General features: G+C 48.1%; 2 protein-coding genes across 2 annotated transcripts in view; one reads left to right on the top strand and one right to left on the bottom strand.

Moving 5' to 3' along the window:
• The window catches only part of LOC144173294 (solute carrier family 22 member 7-like), a 110,575-nt gene extending 100,937 nt beyond the window's left edge, over positions 1 to 9,638 (bottom strand). The window contains exon 1 of the mRNA XM_077701777.1: positions 9,504 to 9,638. The gene's annotated coding sequence lies outside the window, so the exon portion shown is untranslated. The remainder of the gene's footprint in view (positions 1 to 9,503) is intronic.
• A 1,510-nt stretch (positions 9,639 to 11,148) lies between these two features.
• Positions 11,149 to 19,953, top strand: part of LOC144174622 (fatty acyl-CoA reductase 1-like) — a 54,187-nt gene continuing 45,382 nt past the window's right edge. The window contains exons 1-2 of the mRNA XM_077703399.1: positions 11,149 to 11,613; positions 19,404 to 19,520. Coding sequence (XP_077559525.1) covers positions 11,449 to 11,613; positions 19,404 to 19,520 — 282 coding nt within the window. The 5' untranslated portion in view covers positions 11,149 to 11,448. The remainder of the gene's footprint in view (positions 11,614 to 19,403; positions 19,521 to 19,953) is intronic.

The raw sequence follows: 19,953 nt of genomic DNA, 5'->3' as shown, positions 1-19,953 counted from the left end.
AAGGTATGCGAACCAATGTTGCTATGGTATACGCTACTGCTGGTATCACGAGCAAAGAGCAAGGCTAAGCAATCTAAATGACCCACTCTCGGCAGCCGACCCGCGAAAGGAAACATCGACTTAGCCCTTCCCTTGCTGCGACTGTCTAAAGACAATCTGGCCGCACCATTGCTGCACTGAGCAACGGTGGAGGCCCACACCCGAAATCTGCAGACTTGTTGCATTTCATAATTTGATTTCAAAATTTCAAAACCTGGAAAGTGTTCGACCTTTGACAAGTGTGGCTTCCAAGGCTGCTCGGTGGCCGAGCCGTTGGCTGCTGTCCACAAGGATGCGGGTAGGATCACTGCACCCAGTGCCCTTTTTAAAGCAAAGCTTTCTAGCTCTACCAGCCAACGGTTCTTTCGTTGCGTGCGGGACAACCAACTCCCAACGCGTCGGAAGGGGTGGCGGTAGGAGGGAGGAGGCGGAGGGTTTCACTCACGGAGTGCACTTACCCAGCGTTCCCCGCACGGAAGTGCCTGCTCACCGGCGGCGGCTTCGGCGGTACGGCTTTGTCGTCTGCTTTAACGACGGATGTTTTGGGCCTGTTTTAGTGCAGCTTCGCGTCCATTGCGCTGTGCCTTCGCACAGCTTGATTAACTTGTTCGACAGAAACTCCAGGGTAACCCGCACCCGACGGAATTAAGTGGTCGTACGGCAAACATACGTTAAGGATTGGTTTGCAGGGTGGGAGAACAAAATGTACAAACCACATACAGACATCTGGCCGCTGGAGAAACGCTACCTTTAGCGCATTGCTTGCCACGAATGGGACTCCGCTTTCTAAATTGGTGATTGCCAATTCGGTTGTGTTTTGAGATGTACTAGAAAAGGCGAAAGTAGCAACTGGGTCTGATAAATAGGGACTATAGAAGTTCCCTCAGCTTTTTCGCCATTCTCAAACTTACTAAACTAACTAGTTTAAATCGTTATAAATTGGAATCACTAAGCTCACATACCGAATTGTTTCGGTGTGTGCGCTTGTATCGCGCGGAGGTGTAGCCCCAAGCTAGCACATCAGGATGAGTAGGTTCCGCTGTCTCACCCTTCGAAAGGCGCTCCTCTCCGTTTTCTCTTTCCCGACTCATGGTCGGGCTACACCGGCGGCGTCCGTCGCTCCAGCCCGGCCGTGGCCGACGCTGCTGCTGCGTTCAGGACGCCGCCCCCACGAATTCCAGGTAACAACTCGCAGAATATGTGGTTTCACTCTTTGCAGAGCCACGTGTGTGAATTCAAGTGACGTCGCATGGGCAATCGTTGTTGGTGTCGTTTAAAGCTTTGCTTTTCAACCACCTTCACAGCGTGGATTGGAGCCAATTTTTTTTTTCTGAAGGAGACGAAAAGCGAAAACTTCCATGTGTCAAGATTTAGACGCATGTTCAAGATTCCCAGATGGTCTAAATTGCTCTGCCTGTCTCATAGCACAGGAGTAACTTGATTTTGGGCATCAAACACTTCAATATTTTTAGAAGTGTGTTTCCATGGAATAAAAAAGCAAAGGCCCACCTCATTGTTTTAAATTGTTACGAGCAGAGTTCCTACACAAATATTTTGGCTATTTTTTTCAGCCCTCAGCCACCAAATAAAACACCTAAAGGTAGATTTTGTTTTACATATCCCTTCCTTTTTCCAACTTTTAACATGTCCCAACCTGTCATCACGGCGAGGGCAGCCATGGTGCCTGGTATAATACAGTAGCCGACCGAACATTGCCAACGCCAAAGCTTTGGCAATGTCTTGCCTTGACGGTTTCAGGCTGTCGGGAGTGTCTTCGTTAGAGTCAGAGGCGCTTTGTGGCAGCGCAGTCACTTTGCGCACGATCTCGTCGTCCGTTAGCTCCGAGCACAACACTATGTTGCTGTCCAGTGCAGCAAACTCCCGAAATATCGCGAAAGTTCCAAGTAGGTTACCCCGCCGGGAGTCAAGCCAATCCGCATCCAATCCGAAGCAAACCAGGTGGTTAGGATTAAAAATGGCGTCATCCTGGAGCCGCACCGTGGCTCTGTCGCAAAATATTTTGTCCGAAAAATCGAACTTTTGGCTTTATTTTGTCCGAAATGTTCGTTATTCATATACATTACTCCTGTGGGACAACCGGCGGTTTCTCGGGAAAGCCCGGAATATCCAGCAGGTCCGAATGTTTGGTGTCCGAAAAAAATGGCCGGCTACTGTAAGTTTTTCAGGACTCGTAGAGCGGACAACTTCGTGTTTTTATTTAGCACATCCAAACAATGATAATAGATACAGCAGAGAAAACATAACGTAAGACGCGCACTTTCTCCTTTTGCAAGGAACTGTATCTCCCGTCCTTGTGAGCACTACGTATGTCGTGTTGAAGAAAAAAACTGGCGAAGCTTGCACTAAGTCGCGCAAGGTTTGAACGATACTACTGAAGCTGCAGGACTTCTTTTTACGTGAGCGCGGAAGGACCCATCACGCATTTGTACGTCTTAAATTGTTTATTCATACGTTTCGCCGTCGCTTTGCACTGTCCTATAGTAGTAGGCATCGTCATATGCATCCATAACGTACTGTTCCTCATGCCAAGCATTACATGCGTGGTAGCGCTTGACGACAGCTAGGGCGCAGCGGCGGCGCGTACGTGCACGACGCATGAGCGGCGTGGAGTCGCATAGAGATTCTGTGTGATTTTGTGTTCATCCGCAACCAATGGCGTCTCGCCGTTTGTGTAACGCCTGCGACGTACGTTTGATACCTTTAATTTGATACGCCACACGCCCTGGCGTCATCAATCTGAATTTTAACCCAATCTATGACTAACCATGACAGGTCAGCAAATAACTATAACGCATTTTTGTCCCACGTGATTCCTCTCCTCCAGACCTTTAATTTTATTCCACACGCGCCCTCACGGCATCATTTCGAATTTTAACCCAGTCTATCATTGATTCATTATGACTATCTGACGACTATACCCAGGAAGTATTTTTTAATTTATCCCGCGTGATTCCTTTAATCAGGGACTTTAATTTCATACATTACACGCCCTAGCGGCATCAACTTGAATTTTCACCCAACCTGTCACTCCCCATGACTATCTCATGATGCGGTTATTATTCTACCTAAATGGGCGTCGCCCGGACGTTTCAGTTGACATTTGAAACAGCGGCGGAAACGGCCGCCGCCCCTTCTTCTCTCCTGGGCTCACCTCTTCCTTTTTCACCCCTAGCATATCATTAACCGTCAACAGACGCAGGCGAACAACCAGAAAGCAAGCGACGCCGTGTGCTTTCCCACCACCCTCTCCCCCCTTCTTACATGATCCCTCAGGAGGATAAGGCAAGATATCTTCCCTCTTCCCCCTCCTCCCAACCCAAGAACCTCAAAGCAAAGCAAGGTAACCCTTTGTTATGACCTCCCCAGCCGATTATCAGTCACACGCCTAGCCGCTAAAACGAGTTAGAGAGCAAGTGCTGGGGTTCAGGAAAATTCTGCAAGATCAGACACCCCCCGCCCCTCAACCGATCATGCGGGTCGGGAATGCTGCCATACCCGCAGGTAACCTGCATCTCTCTCTCTCTCCGAGCCGAAAGCGACGCATGAAACTTAAAAACCAACAATAGCTATATATCCTAGCTGACGCAAACATTTGCGCAAAACTAATGACATACGAACGCACGTGCGTAATAATAATAATAATAATAATAATAATAATAATAATAATAATAATAATAATAATATGATAACAAGAAGAAGAAGAAGAATGTTTTTTTTTTTTTACACGGAACAGAAAACTGTACAATCAATCTTTGCCCTAGCACAATCGTATCTCGCTGGAAACGCAGAATGGGCTGCTTGAAAAAAAAAAGAATCGCACCACCCTAGCGCAATATACAAATTATGAATTGTAGAACAACTAGTATCACTAGCATACCTCAGCAAAGTTGGACCGGCTCTACTCACTCACGACTTTATTTTTAGTGTCCCCTCTCACTCGTGATCAAGCGGGTGCATTGCTGAGCAACTCATCTACACTTCCCTAAACTCAAACTCACCGCGAGCGAAAATCTCATAACTCACTCGGGCTCAGAACTCAAAATGGACTCAAAAGGCAAAATGAACTTAGAACTCAAGTGGACTCAAAGCTCACTATGTACTCAGAACTGAAAATGGACTCAAAACTCAAAATGAACTCAGCACTCAAATTGACTTACAACTCAACATGAGCTCAGAACTCAAATGGACTCAAAACTCACTATGTACTCAGATCTCAAAATGGACTCAAAACTCAAAATGAACTCAGAACTCAGAATGGACTCAGAACTCACTCGTGCTCAGGCGTACTCAAATTCAGTCGGACACCTAGCCATGCCACACTAGCCTCGCGCTCACTCAAACTTAAACTCGCGCGTGACTTTGAGTCCAAATGAGTCTGAGTGAGTGGACTCATGAGTGAGTCCGCCGAACTCTGGTCATCAACGGCTGCTGCTCCGATTGAGATCACCACGTGGCCTCCGCGATCGGCTGCCGGCGGCGCCTATCGCGGAGGCCACGTGCTGATCTTCATCGGAGGCCACGTGCTGCCGGCGGCACCTCCGCGATCGGCTACCGGCGATCGGCGATCGCCGGTAGCCGATCAGCACAGTGTCAAACCGGTGCTTCCCGGGAGGTGGAGCTCCAAGTGGATGGACCCGAATTTCGTAGTCCACCGGGATCTTCAGGCCAGGAATCTTCAGGCCACGTTTTCTACAGAAACTGAGTGCCGAACATTACCACAGGGGGGTCTTGCACTGCACAGGGCCCCGGTACAATATTTCTGGCAGTTGGGAGTGCTGTGCGGATAGCACCGCCCGAAAAAGTAATGAGCCGTACTATGCGTTCATTAATGAGCGCGTGGTACGGCTAATTAGCCGGCTGATGAGCCAGCTAATGAGTCTACTAATGGGCCCTTATGCGCTTCAACCACACTGTTGCCCAACGAATACGAAGGTAATCGCAGGAGCTACGCGTAGCTGGCGATAACGCCCCCGCGCAATTTATTTCGGGTGCCTGTAATTACGTTTACGCGATACCCCTTTCTTCTCCCGCACCTCTTCTAAGAAGCCATCATACCCCGCGACAGCAAAAAGCCCTTCTTCCTTTTCAGAAAGACATGCAGTGATGATGTCCAGCTAACCATCACAAAGCAAATCATCGCAGCAGAAACCAAGAAAACGAGCAGATGGCTTTAGACTGCGTTTAATTCACACCAAGACAACGTGAAATAAAAAGTGTCTTAATATTTTTTCAAGCATTTCTATGCTCTACACGCTCTGTTTTTACAGGCTTAAAATGAGGATTGTTTTACGCCGGCAAACATCTCGGCCTTCTTTTCTAATAAAGAGCCTTCTCTCTCTCTCTCTCGAAGCTTCAACTGATATACGATGCATTCCGCGGTGAACCTACGAATAAATCTACGCCACCTAAAAACCTTCAATCTGTGCCAAAATTTAGACTAGGGGTCGTTTCTCGTCTTTCACCTCAATCGCCTGCGCGGCAGAGATCAAAGTCGGTGGCAGCAGCGCCCACGCGCTAACGGTTGGCCGATCGCGTATTTCAAAACGCCTCGCTGCACAGAGCGTGCAACCACGTGACGTGTCTGTTCGCGCGATGCAGTAATTAAACGTCGTCATTGGCTGCGTCCCACACCTAAAGCGACCTAAAAGATGCCAAATCAGTATCATTAACAAAAGCAACACGTATATTTGTGTTTAAAAAATAAGTTTAGAAAATAAAGGTAAGCAATGAAAAACATTTGGGAGATAGACTTGCTGGGGCTCGAAACCAAGCCGTCAGCGCCACTACTCGGCACTCTACATCGAGGCCACAGAACCCTTTTTTTTATGGCCTGCTTCGACATTTCTACAGTACATCACACATCATGTCATATTGTAATGATCCGTCAACCCTACTTGGCTGACTCAGTGGCTTTAAAACTTTCTAAGACACACTAAATCGTCAAGCACAGGCAACCACTCAGGGGGATCACCCACTGCATGAAACACTTCCCGTATATACTGTACGCTTTCGATGAAATTATTCCTGCAGGCCGGGCATTTATATCCGCATTCCTCACCGCCATTCTCGTCCTCCATGTACTATGATGGCTGAGGAGCATCATCAAATTGTACGGCACACCGCCCTCGGGTAAGAACCGGTCCACGGGTAGGAACCGAATTCTGTGCGGTGTTATGGATAAATCTTTCTTTAACGTACGTTGGAGGACGTCCCAATGAAACACTGGGTCCCCACAGTCGATGAAGACGTGATTAATAGTTTCCGGCTTTTTGCACAGACTGCAGACTGTTGTCCACGGCACAAAAATGCCTCTTTCTGGTAACCAAGTATTTACGGGAAGCGTTTCACTGTGTAGTAAAAAAAAGACTTAATTGCAGGTATCACCGGCATACTTTTCACCCTCCTTAAAACATCAAGCCCAGTGCCTGTACCGTATAACGACCTATACAGTGGCACGTGTAAAGAAACATCCACTAAATCTTCGTACAGGCGCTTCTTCGAAACACTACACAGATAATCGAAAGAAAACCGTACCTTCAAGAATTCAACAGACAGAGTCACTTCTCGCAAATATCCTTTAAGCCCCCTGCAAACAATATCACTTGAGGACACAACAAAGTAAGGTAGCACATTTTCCAATCGCACTTGAATTACAGCGCTCAAGAATGCGTCTTTTTCATCCCGCACAAAACAAAACCTTGCGACAACTTGTCGTAAAAATAAATGACAAAGATCAAGTCCTCCTTTTTTGACTGGCCGAAAAATATTAGAGCGACTGGTTCTTTCCCAGCTGGAAGACCAAATAAAGACAGCAAATACTCTGTGGATTTTTTGGACATCAGCACGTGACATACACAACACTTGCAGCACGTACCACACTTTGGCTAACAAAAAAAAGGTTACAGGTAGTGCTACGGGCAAACAGAAAAGTTGTGCCCTTGCCAGTTTCCGGTTTTGTTCCTCAACTTTTCCATCTCGTTACTCCAGTAGTCTCGGCTATCCCTATAATGCTCCAGAGGCACCCCTAGATATTTTGTTGGTGCCGTGGTCCATTGTATGCCTTCAAAAACGGGACGGGTTGAGCACCAGTTCCCGTGCCAAAATCCCGAACATTTGTCCCAGTTAATTGCGGCCCCAGATTTTTCACAAAAGGACTTAACCACCTTAACTGCTTCGCTTATGCTCTTTTGAGCGCGACAGAGAACCGTTATGTCATCTGCGTATGCGAGCAGTTTTACTTCAGTGTTCTGTAATGCGAACCCCCGTATTCGGTCATGCTTGATTATTTTTAAACATAAAGGCTCGAGATACAACGCAAAAAGGTGGCGATAACGGACAACCTTGCCTGACCGAACCACCAACATTTATTCCTTCACTGAAATTTTTGTTAACAATTATGCTCGCCTTGCATCCGGCATACGCCATCTTTATACCCTCCGAGATAACAGACCAAACATTCGTGTATTCTAAGATTCTGAAAAGTATGTCATGGGACCCCCGATCAAAAGCCTTCTCGAGGTCGAGTTGCACCAACGCCACACGACCTGAGAAGGCATCACAGCACTCTAACACACTTCTGGCGGCGTGCACATTGGTACTTATCATGCGATGCTTAATACCGCAAGTTTGATGCGTTCCTACCAAAAACTGAATTACGTTTAGCAACCGTCTAGCTAAGATCTTCGTGTAAATTTTGAAGTCGACATTTGCTAGAGTAATTGGCCTATACGCCTTTACGGACAGCAGTTTTACTGCATCTTCACACTTCGGTATCAAGATAATTGGCGCCTCCTTAAACAACTGCGGGAGAACCTTTAGTCTGTAAGCCTCCACCAATACTTCATATAAAGATACCGCTACCTCCCTTTTGAAAGCCTTGTAAAATTCCGCGCTTAACAAGTCTGGCCAGGGTGACTTACAGGTGTTCAGATCATCTATTGCGTTTTCTAATTCCCACACACTAATTGGTGCTTCCATTATTTCACAAAGCTCTGGATCTAACTTGGGCATAAGCGATAAAAATTCATCAGCAAAGCCAACGTTCATTGGAATGTGCCTGTCTAACAGCTGAGGCGAACGCCCGCTCAATCGGTTCTTTTTGGGCCGTAAAAACATTTCTGTACTGTATTTCCCTGAGTTAGCTTTTCTGCGCGTAAGGTTTTTCGTCAGACAACGCACGCTTTGTAGACATTTTACCGAACCACATCTTATCTGCCCGTGCTCTCCCGATAGCTCCCCTATAACGCTCAGTATCAATGACTTCTAGTTTACTTTTTGTGTCTCTTATTTCTTGCTTAAACTCGCCGGCGTTTGCGCTTTCTTTTAACAATAGAGTCCTTAACTGTTGGCGAAGTTCTTTTTCCTTCCCTCTTTTCTGTTTATTGATAATTGTGCTTCTTTCGACTGCATATATAGAACCCGAATGGTGGGCCCGTTTTAGCAGGCGCTCAAAAGAGTGCGCGTGCAGTGACATCACACAAGTCACGTGGGTGCTCTGTGCAGCGAAGCGTTTGAAATCACGCTGGCCGATCCGCGCTGCGCACACCCTCAGGGCTACAGATTGATGCCATACCACGAACGCTGCCTCGCGTTCCGCTGAAGATTAGATATTCATCGCGAAGTCTACACCTGTGCCTGTGGACCTTCGCCATCACGCGTGTGGGGCTGACTGATGGTTGCAGCCTGAGGCAGCGCCCTGCGGGGTTATAAAGACGCCGACTCTATCCGAGCTTCAGCCGGTAGCAACAGCGGCAAAGCGGTGACTTCGGCTAATCCCCGCTCTGCGATTTCTCCAGGTTTGTCTGAACCGTTTCGTAATTTTACAGCGACTGCTGCATCCCTGCTACTACTGCTGCTGCTGCCTGTATTGCTTGTATTTATTGGCGGTCTGTTACTGGTCGATATATTGTACAGATTGGAGCAACTTTTTGCAGCGCAGGACGTCATTATTACCCATGAGTATTTTCTGCTAATATTTAGACATTGCTATCGAATATGCCTCTCTGTGCATACCTGTACGACATGTCCGGCCAATATACGGCACCCGTGGGAAAATAAAAATTTTTCATACACTAAAGTAAAACGAGATTGTCCCTAAGCTTCAGCGCATTGCCTGACCAACCTGATTATAATCTGTTTAATCCTGTTCTAATACATCATACAAGAGCTCGGAAAACCCAAAATCAAGATTTCATTACCACCCCTTTTATTTTTGCAATACTCCCAGTCGGAAAATGTTTAAAAATCAAATATAATGGTGAGTCGCGATCCTAGTTCAAATCAACCAATTAAAATCTTTAAGAAGACGTTAGCTTGCACTAGTAACCACGGGCAGATGCTTTTAACGATTTTTTCATTAGTTTTAGTGGTACTGTTGCCGAAAGCAATATAGCTTGCTGTCAAATCATGCCTCCCTGCAGAGATAGTATTTTTCTTCCGCTTACCAATGTGGCCGAGGTTATTCAAATCAGTTGAACAGCACCAGTCGCGATGTTAACAAGCTACAAGCGAGGCAGATTAAACAGGGACTCCAACCGGAGCGCACAATATCGTGAATGGTAGGACGCACTGATCTCCACTAGAGTTGCTGGATGGCGCTTCGAGCTCTCCGGCGCGCGGCCGCCAGAAGTTCGAGCGCTCGTCCCGGAAGCAGGGCAAATGGCCGCCGTTCCAGCATAGCGCATGCTACGTATGGGCTGGTTTCGCGCGCATTCCGCCAAAAAATGCCTGCTTGTTGCGCCGTGAACTGCCCAAGCAGACCAGAGAAGTCGTCTAGGAAGACGTTCCAATTGGAAGTATTACAATATTCTGTACGACGTGCGTGATACGCAGCGAAAAGCAAATATCACATCAGTGTCGTTTTTAAGCTGTGGCTCTTGTTACGCAGATTCCCTCGCTCTAAGCCGGATTTATACCGGCGTTGGGTGGCAAACTTAAGAAGGGACAAATGGGCTCCATCCCCAGGCAGCAGGCCACTGTTTTGACAGAACGGGCGTACGAACTCGGCTACAGCCTGACGCCGTGCCCACGTTGTTTTCTTTCCCGAAGCATCTGGAAAAGGTATAGTATGACATGGCCCTGAAAAAAAAAACAATACTGTTCGGCCATTGCAGTTAGCTCGTTTAGCGTTTGTATAACTTCCCCTGCGGTTGATGCTACGTTTATTAGACACTGAAATCGCCTGCATGGGCGCTACCTTCTTTCGTAGTGTATTTGCAGAGTCACTTTAAAAATGACGCTCTACAAATTAGCACGGAGCACAATAAAATCTACAAGGAGCTGTGGAAAGCTGTGGTTGAGGAAGAATTGTTTTGCAAACTTACTCTGAAAACCATGTACTGTAAACAATGAAACGTAATTGGAGAAACATCTCCATTACGTTACAAAGCGCGAGATCTTAATTTTGAAGTACCCAATTTTTTTCTTTCAATTTTTTAAATGCTCCTATTTGCGTTATGTATCTTAGTGGTGCTATGGTAGCTGTCCAAGATGCTAGTGGTATAATTTCCAAACACACATATGCTTGAATTCATACTGTAAAGGGTTCCGATGTACTGACCTTCAAATGTAAAACAGGAGCAAGCTGCGCAGTCATTTCCAGGTTGTTGTTTTTTTGTTGTTTTTTTTTTTTTGTCGGCCCGTAGCAAACCTCAAATCGGTTCTTTTGTTTCAGGCAGCTTCCTTCGTGTTGATATCGAACTTGCTTAGCTAGTCGATTTTCGAATAATCCAAGTCATTTCACAGCTGTTAATTTATTGTTTTCGACTAATGCAAGTCCCTTCACGACTGTTAATTTATTGCAAGACGTGCATTTAACACGAATCATAAAGTCCACTGGCTAGCATAAATCCCGTTCGAGCTGCGTCGTCTCCTCTCAAACCAAGACCCAAGTGACATTTTCGTTCTCCTTCGCAATTAAATTCTGCTTCATATTAACTTCGCATGTTTCGGTACAGCATAAGTTGCGATCTGAACGCGATGTGTATAATCAAAATGCCAAAATGCGCTAATGGTGACGCTTATCAGCGGTTGAGAAGTGCAGCAGACGCCCGACTTCCGGAACGAGCCGTTGAACTTCCGGTGGCCGTGCGTGCGCCCGGCCGCGACAGCGGCGAAGCGACATCCAGCAACTAAGTGGAGATCAGTGGTAGGACGCTCTCCCCACTGCTCCAATTATAAAAAGAGTGATTTGTGAAGCAGCGTTTTAAAGCGGCACTGGCCAGCCGCCAGAGAGCCTCAAATAACCACGCGGGGCCGTTATCTTATAGCACGGTCGTCCCTCCCGCGTTTGCCTTCAGATCGTGCCATACTCTACAGCAGCTATTGCAGCCGTACACAAGTGGTCGTCCTGTCTACTCGTGTTTTGCGAGGCGCCGCTGACAGTCCGCCATGGAAGAAACCGCGCACCAGCGACCCCCAGGCCCCATCGACCACACCCAGGCCACAACAGCCACATCGGCCGTGATTGACAATGGAAATGGCGCCTCCCAGATCGCGCAGTTCTACCAAGACCAAGTGGTATTCATGACCGGAGGAACCGGGTTCCTCGGAAAGGTATGTGTCAGCTAATTTGCATTCCCTGGAGTGATTTCTAGTCATGATTGTCGAAAAAAAAAAGATGGTAAAACATCGTGGCTATAATTACCTGTAATTCACCCACCCACAAAATGCACGACAACAAGTCAGTGCCACAATTTGCAATCAGTGGGAGGCTGAGTTTGGACGACGGTGGTTAGTGATATGTGTTGAAAAATTCCAGGAATTCACGGTCGGTACTATACTACGAATAAAGCCTAACTGCCTTGGAGTAATGTGTCACACAGTTTCGTATCATCTCAACGCCACAAAATAGCGCACCCATTTGCGGGAAAGCGGGGTGTTAAAAAAAGTTCTCCCCGGAATGGAGCACATTTTAGGAAATCTGCATGGCAGCCGTTTTATACAAAGACTGTAGCGGTAGTAACCGGCGATGCCCGGTGGGGCCATTATACTAATGACACTAATGGGCATAACACGTGTTCAGTTATTTGTTAGTTGTCATAATTGGCTACTTCACCATGAAGTTTTACACAATATAGAACTCCTACCTGCTGCAAAATCGAGTGCTCCAGCGGAGGCTTGTCGTGGTAATGGGAAATGTCTGAAGCTCGTGTTTTACTAGAACTCTCGCTAAACAAATCGCACCAATATGGTGCGCTCAAGTGAGTGAGTAAGTGAGTGAAAAACGTTTTATTAAGCCGGTGAAGCAGGGGTGGTTCCCTATTCCAGGCAGCCATGTGATGAGCAGGCAGCCCTCGTTCTGGAGGCCAAAAGTGTCTGGACATCCAGACCTCTGCTAGTCACCAGGTTTGCCCACAGCTCAGGGGTGGGTAGGGGGTATGCATGAACAGAAGGGAGATCGGGGCTTTGCTTGCACTGTAATATGATATGAGGAGGAGTGGAGGGTTGTAAACAAGTCTTGCGCATTCGGCAGGAGGTTGAGCTGGGAACAAACAATGGAGGCGGACTGGGTGAGGGAAGGTATTTTTACCCCTGGGAACCTACGAAGGTATGAACGATGCTCATCGGTCACAGTTTTACGATATATGACACGGGCTGCTACGGAGGCGCGTGGTTGCAGAAAGTGCCAACAGGTGGCGAGCGCTATGCGAAGGCGGGAAAACTCAACTGAATTTCAGTCCAACGGGGTGTAAATTTAAAAATCATCCTGGTCCTTTTATCCGCATGTTAGGACAAAACCCTCAAATGAATTTCTGGGCAAATGTATTGACATCATTTGCAAGCAAAAAAGAACTGGATATATCAGAAAAGAAGAAGAAGACGTCGGCTTGAACAGCCAAGTCTGCGATGCTCTGCTAAAACCGACCTTCCAGAAGTGCGCTACTTCAATACTTCCTTGCGAAAGCATAAGGACGTTGTGCGTGAAGTCATCAGGACCCTGTGCATACCAAAGGTTTGCCCGTTAGCGCACCACTTCGTTTTTCATGGCCGGTTTTCTCCCTGAGGCGGCGGCGCCGCGCTGGGCCTAACGTTTGGCCTAGTACAAGTACGCACTCAGCGGCGATGGCGAGCTCGGCCATGGCCTCGACTGAACCTCTCAGCAAGCAGCACGACGATACCCAAGATGAAGACAACATGCAATGCGGTTCAAATGAAGAGGAGCCGATCGAAAGCAATCCAGACGAAGGCTGGATATTGAATGTAAGTAGGGCCCAAAGACGGAAAGCCAAGGTGAGCGACACTAAGAACCAGAACCTATACCCCTGCGCGGCCGATACTTCGACCGAGCATTCATAACGCGAAGCCTAAGCCCCCGCCGCTGCCGAAAGACGACTACAAGCTTGTCATCAGGCCGAAAGAAGGCCTAGCCCTCGCCAAGCTTAGCCCTGCCCAGCTCTCCGAAGCGCTTCTGCAAGAAGCAAAACTTACGTGGCGCGAAGCCGACTTGCGCATTCGTGTGGATGAGACCCAGAATATCTTGACTGTGAGCACGCCTCATCAGCAAGCTGCCAGGACTCTCAATCAAATCCGACAATTGAACATTGGTGGCCGAATCTACCCTATCTACTCTACGAATCTACTCTACGGGCTCGCTCCCTCCGAGTCGGCAAAGGGTGTCATCCATGACGTTCCAAACCACTATACTATGGAGCAAATTCTAGACGACCTGTACTTGCCGGGGTATGAGTTTCTCTCGTGTCGACGCCTCGGCACTACAGGAACGGTTGTGATCACATTCCTTGGGCATAAAGTGCCGTTCTACGTGTATTACAAAGGGGTTGAAGTCAGGTGTTACCTCTATAAGAAAACTGTGCCGTACTGCAGCAGCTGCAACACCACGGGTCACCGCTCTGATGTATGCCCAAACCCGAACGTGCGAACCTGCGAGCTCTGTGGACTGCGGAATCCTGAGTCGGGACACGACTGCAAGCCCTACTGTGCCCTGTGTAAGGGAAACCATCTGACGGCCAGTAAGGGATGTCCCAAGCGATTCTGCGAGCCCTACATCTTGCGGCGTAAGGCTCTGGATCGGGAGCGTGGAATCGAGCGGAAAGCTCCGGCGGCCCAGTCGAGATCTTCACGAAGCACGTCTCGGCGACGGTCCAGCAGCTCAAGGTCGACGGCTCCTATCCTGACAACTACCACATCGAGGAGCTCCCAGTCTACATCCAGATCCAGATCTCGGAGAAGGAAGAGCAGCTCCCATCCACAACCAGAGAATGAAAAGGTGAGCTGGGCTGAAGTTCTTTCTCTCACTGCTCACGCCCCCAACTCCGCGTGTACGAAATGTAACCAGATAAAAGCTGAAAATGATAGGATTAAAGCTGAGTGCTCTAAGCTGGAAGCCGAACTTCAGAACTTAAAAAAAGAATTTGTGTCCTTAAAGACTTCAGTAACCCAGTCTGCAGAAACTCAAAACTCACCAGAAATTCAGCAGCTAAAATCAGACATGAGAGAAGAAATTAAGCAATCCTCAGAGGCAATCACCAAAATGGTTGGCGAAATGATAAAAGAACAAGTAGCTAACCTCACAGCGGAGGTTTCGGCGCAGATAAGAGCACTGACACAACAGGTGGCCGCCCTAGCGGCTACCGCAGCCCAGCTTCAACAGTCAAACGCCGCTGTAACCAGTCGTGTAGAAGCCTTAGAAAGCCCAGGTGTGCAGTCTTTGACCAGACATTCGCGTCGAGATAAACCGTACGCGCGACCATCACTGCAAGAAACTCAGGACAACTCCGACATCGCCAACCATGGCAAATGAACGCAAGAAGAGGGAGGAGCTAATACTATGGCAGTGGAACTGCAGGAGCATAAAACCCAAAATCGCTTCTCTAATGCAGTACATGGGGTCCGGCTGCGGAATGCCTGATGTCATTGCACTTCAAGAGACAAACGGGCCAGCAAAGCTACCGGGCTATGTTACACACGGGGACACCGAAAGACATAATTCAAGCACCCTCATACGGAAAAGCATAACTGCGATTCAACACTCCTTAATTCAGCAAGAGCAAGTAGGAATCTTGTCAGAACTGATACCGAGAAACGCGGAGAAGGCCAACAGTCTTTTCACACTAAACCTGTACTGCAGACTAAAGCACAGGACGTCTGAAATCCATTCTATTATTAAACAGGCGGTCACCAAATCGGCAGGTAACCCGCTCATTGTGGTCGGGGACTTTAATGCCGCACACCCCCTCTGGGGTTATGGCTACACGAATGGCAGGGGTACAGAACTCAATCTCGCCATCGAGGAGGCGGATCTCACGCTAGTGACTGACCCGTCGGTACCTACGAGAACGGGCAACAGCGTGACCAGAGATACGTGCCCCGACCTCACGCTCATTCGAAACATTAACCAAGTTCGATGGTGTAACACTGGAGAGAACCTGGGCAGTGACCACGACATAATCTCCACCGTAATCCTTGCGGACAATTACAGTGCTTATGTCGGAGAAGCGAAACTCACAGACTGGAGAAAATTTCGAGAGCGTCGAGAGACTCAGTCTCCGAAAGAAATTGAAAGTATAGAGGAATGGGCCAGCGAAGTCAGGGCGGACATTAAAGCCACGACGAAGAAGGTTCACCTCACGACGCAAATACCGCACGTCGACCCCTGGCTACTCCACATGTGGGAGGCCCGGAGGAGTCTCATTCGTCGTTGGAAGCGACAGCGACATAACCGGAAATTAAAGAGACGCATTGCCTTGCTTACTGAAGAAGCGGCCCGGTACGCAGTGCAGCTCAGTCGAGAAAATTGGCTCTCACTCTGTGACGAGTTAAGGGGGATTCTCAGTACCTCCAAGACATGGAGGTTGTTGAGGTACCTTATAGACCCGACAAAAAGCAAGGGTGAGTCCGCCAGAGTAATGGCCACTGTTATGCACTCGTTCCCCGGTACGCAGGACGACCTCCTTCAAGAACTTCAAACAAGATATACGCCAAAATCTTCCACTCCACCCTTCCCGAACTACAAAGGACAGCCCAACCCCAATTTGGACAACGACATTCAAATCTTCGAGGTCAAGGCAGCACTTGCAAAAATTCGCAGGAACACCACTCCCGGACCAGATCAAATAACAAACAAGGCATTGGCGAATCTTGATACGTCCTCGGTGATTGCGCTAACCGCATTTATGAATACTTGTTGGAGGGACGGTACGCTCCCCGCGGAGTGGAAGACGGCCGAGGTCCATTTAATTCCGAAAACGGGGAAAAAACCAGATATCGAAAACCTCCGCCCGATCTCCCTCACCTCTTGTGTGGGGAAGCTACTCGAGCATATCATCCTCGAAAGACTTCAATCCTACCTGGAAGAAACAAACAAGATGCCATCAACCATGTTTGGTTTCAGCCGTCACCTTTCAACCCAGGACATCCTCCTGCAGATAAAAGAAGATGTAACGGGCCAAGCCAACCGCCACACTCCGAAAGCCATCCTGGCCTTGGACCTGAAAGGGGCTTTCGATAACGTCACTCACCAAGCGATTCTGACCAACCTGAACAGCCTTGACTGCGGAACACGGACTTACAATTACGTCCGAGATTTTTTATCAAATAGAAAAGCCATCCTCAGGCTTGGTGACTTGTCCTCCGGTCCCATTGACGTGGGTAGCAGAGGCACACCACAAGGAGTGGTTTTATCTCCCCTACTTTTTAACATAGCCCTTATAGGCCTACCTACCATCCTGGGGGCCATCCCGGGTCTGCACCACGGCTTATATGCCGATGATATTACAGTGTGGACAGGCAAGGGTTCGGTAGGCGAGATGCAGGACCGTCTCCAGCTGGCCGCTGATGCTGTGAGTGACTACGCAAGGACGTGCGGGCTTTCCTGCTCACCACACAAGTCCGAACTTCTTATGGTCGGGAAGAGAAGAAGGAAAAAAGTCCAAGATCCCGGCATCCAGATCACCCTGGACGGCCATACCATCCTACCGTCACCTCACATCAAAGTCCTCGGTATGACTTTTCAAGAGGACTGCTCAAACACCATTCTTCTTAACCGGCTCAATCACACAACGGGACAAATTACCCACATGCTCCGAAGAATAACCACCAAAGCGAGGGGAATGAAGGAGGCGGACACCCTTCGTCTGGTAGAGGCCTTCGTCATCTCACGCATTACCTACGCCATTCCCTATGCTATATTAAGCAAGGGCGACTTGGCCAAGATTGACACCATGATCCGGAAAGCCTATAAGCATGCTCTGAGGCTCCCTATTAGTACCTCGACCGACAGGCTTCTGAAATTGGGCCTACATAACACGGCCGCCGAACTAGTCGAGGCCCACCTCGCCAGCCAGCGTCTGCGACTGAGCACGACGCCATGCGGGAGGAGTCTCCTCACCAGACTGGGAATGGCGTCCCCCGAAGAAAGATCCCAGCAAGTACGCGACGTACCTCCAAAAATAAGAATAAACATTGACGTTGCACCTATACCCCGCAAGATGGACCCAACTCACCACGCAGGGAGAAGAGAATCAAGAGCGCGCACTCTCGACAAACGTCACAGGGACCGAGACCGCACGGTTTACACAGACGCCGCCGACTACGCCAGAAGGGGAGCCATGACCGCCGTGGTTACTTCAACAGAGAACCACCTCACCAGCATCACCTTGCCCTTCCCAACCACTACCCAGGCAGAGGAAGCGGCCATTGCTCTGTCCATCTCCCAGACAAATGCGGATACCGTTATTACGGACTCGCAACAGGCTTGCCGAAACTTCCTTCGTGTTAGAATTTCCAAAACGGCTCTGAACATCCTGCTGCAAAAGCCACACGAAAGAAAAGTAAAGATTATTTGGACGCCAGCCCACTCAACCCTCAAGGGCAACACGACCGCCCATGACATCGCCCGAGATCTATCCCGCCAGGCGACACGAGGGTGTAGGTTAGAGACTGCGTGTCCTTTGGTTACGTATCAGGACATAACGGGGTACTATAAGTGCCAAAGAATGATATATCCCCCCGGTCATGCATCCCTAACCAAAGAACAGGAGCACTGCCTCCGGCTCCTCCAAACAAATACGTTTCCTCATCCGTCAAAACTTCACTTGCTCCATCCCACTAAGTACTTCCAGCTGTGCAAATTTTGCGCTTCCCCGGGCACCCTGTACCATATGGTATGGGAGTGTTCGGCAAACCCCAAAATTCCAAGAATCGCGCACCCTTCCCGTGAGCAGTGGGAGAAGGAGCTGTCCAGCTCCGGTCTCGATTCCCAGCTTAGGCTGGTGGAAAGGGCCGTAGCGGCAGGGGTCTCCAATGGGGTCCTGGACTGAGGGCCCCACACCACATTACGATGCTTCCAATAAAGTTTATCCTCCTCCCTGGATATATCAACGCACTGTGTGATTATTGAGGAATGTGTAAAAACACACCGCTTTCCAGAAATCCTGATTGCCTCTCTTAGGTGGGTGTCATAGAAAATTGTTGTAGAACAATGTTTAGATACCTCAGTACCTATATCAACATCCAGTTCAATATATCGAATAACGAGCGATAAAAAAATTGATATCTGAAAAACATTTCACTGCTTTTCAACGGCTCCTTGGTGTAATTTTTAAAATTTACCGCAATACTGAGCTGCAACACCGTAATCACAATCTGCTCACGAAATTTGAAGCCGTTTGAACCAGCCCTTTGGCAAGGCGTGGACACCACCTTCTAGGCCTTTTCGGCTCGTCAGGCGTGTCATTTGTAAAAAAACAATCTGGCCCTTTTACCGGCGTCGCAGGGCGAAATCCTTACACTTGGTTTTCTGCATTTGTATGAGTAACATATGTTAGCAAAAACCAATTGGATGAATGAATCAGTGATATATTTATTGGGAAATCTTCAGGAACACCCCTTTTAGTCCAAAATTGCGAAATCACCTCGACAGTCTTTGTTAGGGCGAAATCCTGAAACTGTTTTTTAGATATTCTTAAAGGCTAGACATGTCAACAAAAAGCGCTTCGGTATGTGAACGGGAGACCGAGATAATCAAGAATTTAGGAAAACACAATTTCGCCCTTTTCCACGGTTACAAGTGCAATTTCCGAAAATCCCGCCTTTGTGAGCACCTATGCTATTACGCAAATGTACTCGCGAAATTTCAAGTCTCTAGACCTACCAGTTTTGGCTGGGCATTGATGAGCCAGTCAGTCAGTCACTCAGTCAGTCAGTCCGGCACTTCTCTTGATAGGTATAGATTGCTGAAGCGTGCAAGCTTACCTTCGTAATTTCTCTCGTAAGAATGAACTCAATAGCAATAGGTGTTTTTTTTTAACGAAAGCTTCTACATTTCAGATTTTACTGGAAAAACTGTTGTGGCGTGCGTCTCATCACAGCCCTCCACATTTCAGGTTCTACTGGAAAAACTAATGCGCTCTTGTCCTGGTGTCAAGGAGGTCTACCTCCTCGTGCGACAGAAGAAAGGAGAAAAACCCGAGGCGAGGATTGAAGCAATGCGCAGATCTAAGGTGAACTATGCACACAATACAGTGACATGTATCGGTATCTGTGTTTCGGTACAGAACTGTTCTCGGCAAGCCCGAAGCTATTCAAAGGGACACAGTTGGGACTGGTAAACATTATTTACATGCCGCATGAGGTTAAAGTCCAAAGTGCACATGACCTGTTCTCTGTTTTTTGACACCACTTACGTGAATCTTCCGCGATAAAATTGCATTCAAAAGGGCCGTTCCCCTCGCACCGTTCACCTTGCCGATTTCTGGATAAGAATGACGACACACAGGCATGCCCGCAGGCTAAATTTACTGCATGGCTTGTTCCTTTAGTGTGTACAACTGGTACGTTAGCAAATCACGGATATTACCATAAATTACATTAAAATGAGCATCGTGAAAGCTGAGAGTCCATATTTCCTAAAAAAGTGCAACTCAAAAATATGAA

This window comes from Haemaphysalis longicornis, unplaced genomic scaffold (genome assembly GCF_048455015.1).
Source record: "Haemaphysalis longicornis isolate Haplotype H1 unplaced genomic scaffold, Haemaphysalis longicornis Haplotype H1 scaffold_3, whole genome shotgun sequence".
NCBI lineage: Eukaryota > Metazoa > Arthropoda > Arachnida > Ixodida > Ixodidae > Haemaphysalis > Haemaphysalis longicornis.
This window is presented reverse-complemented; position numbering and strand designations above follow the sequence as displayed.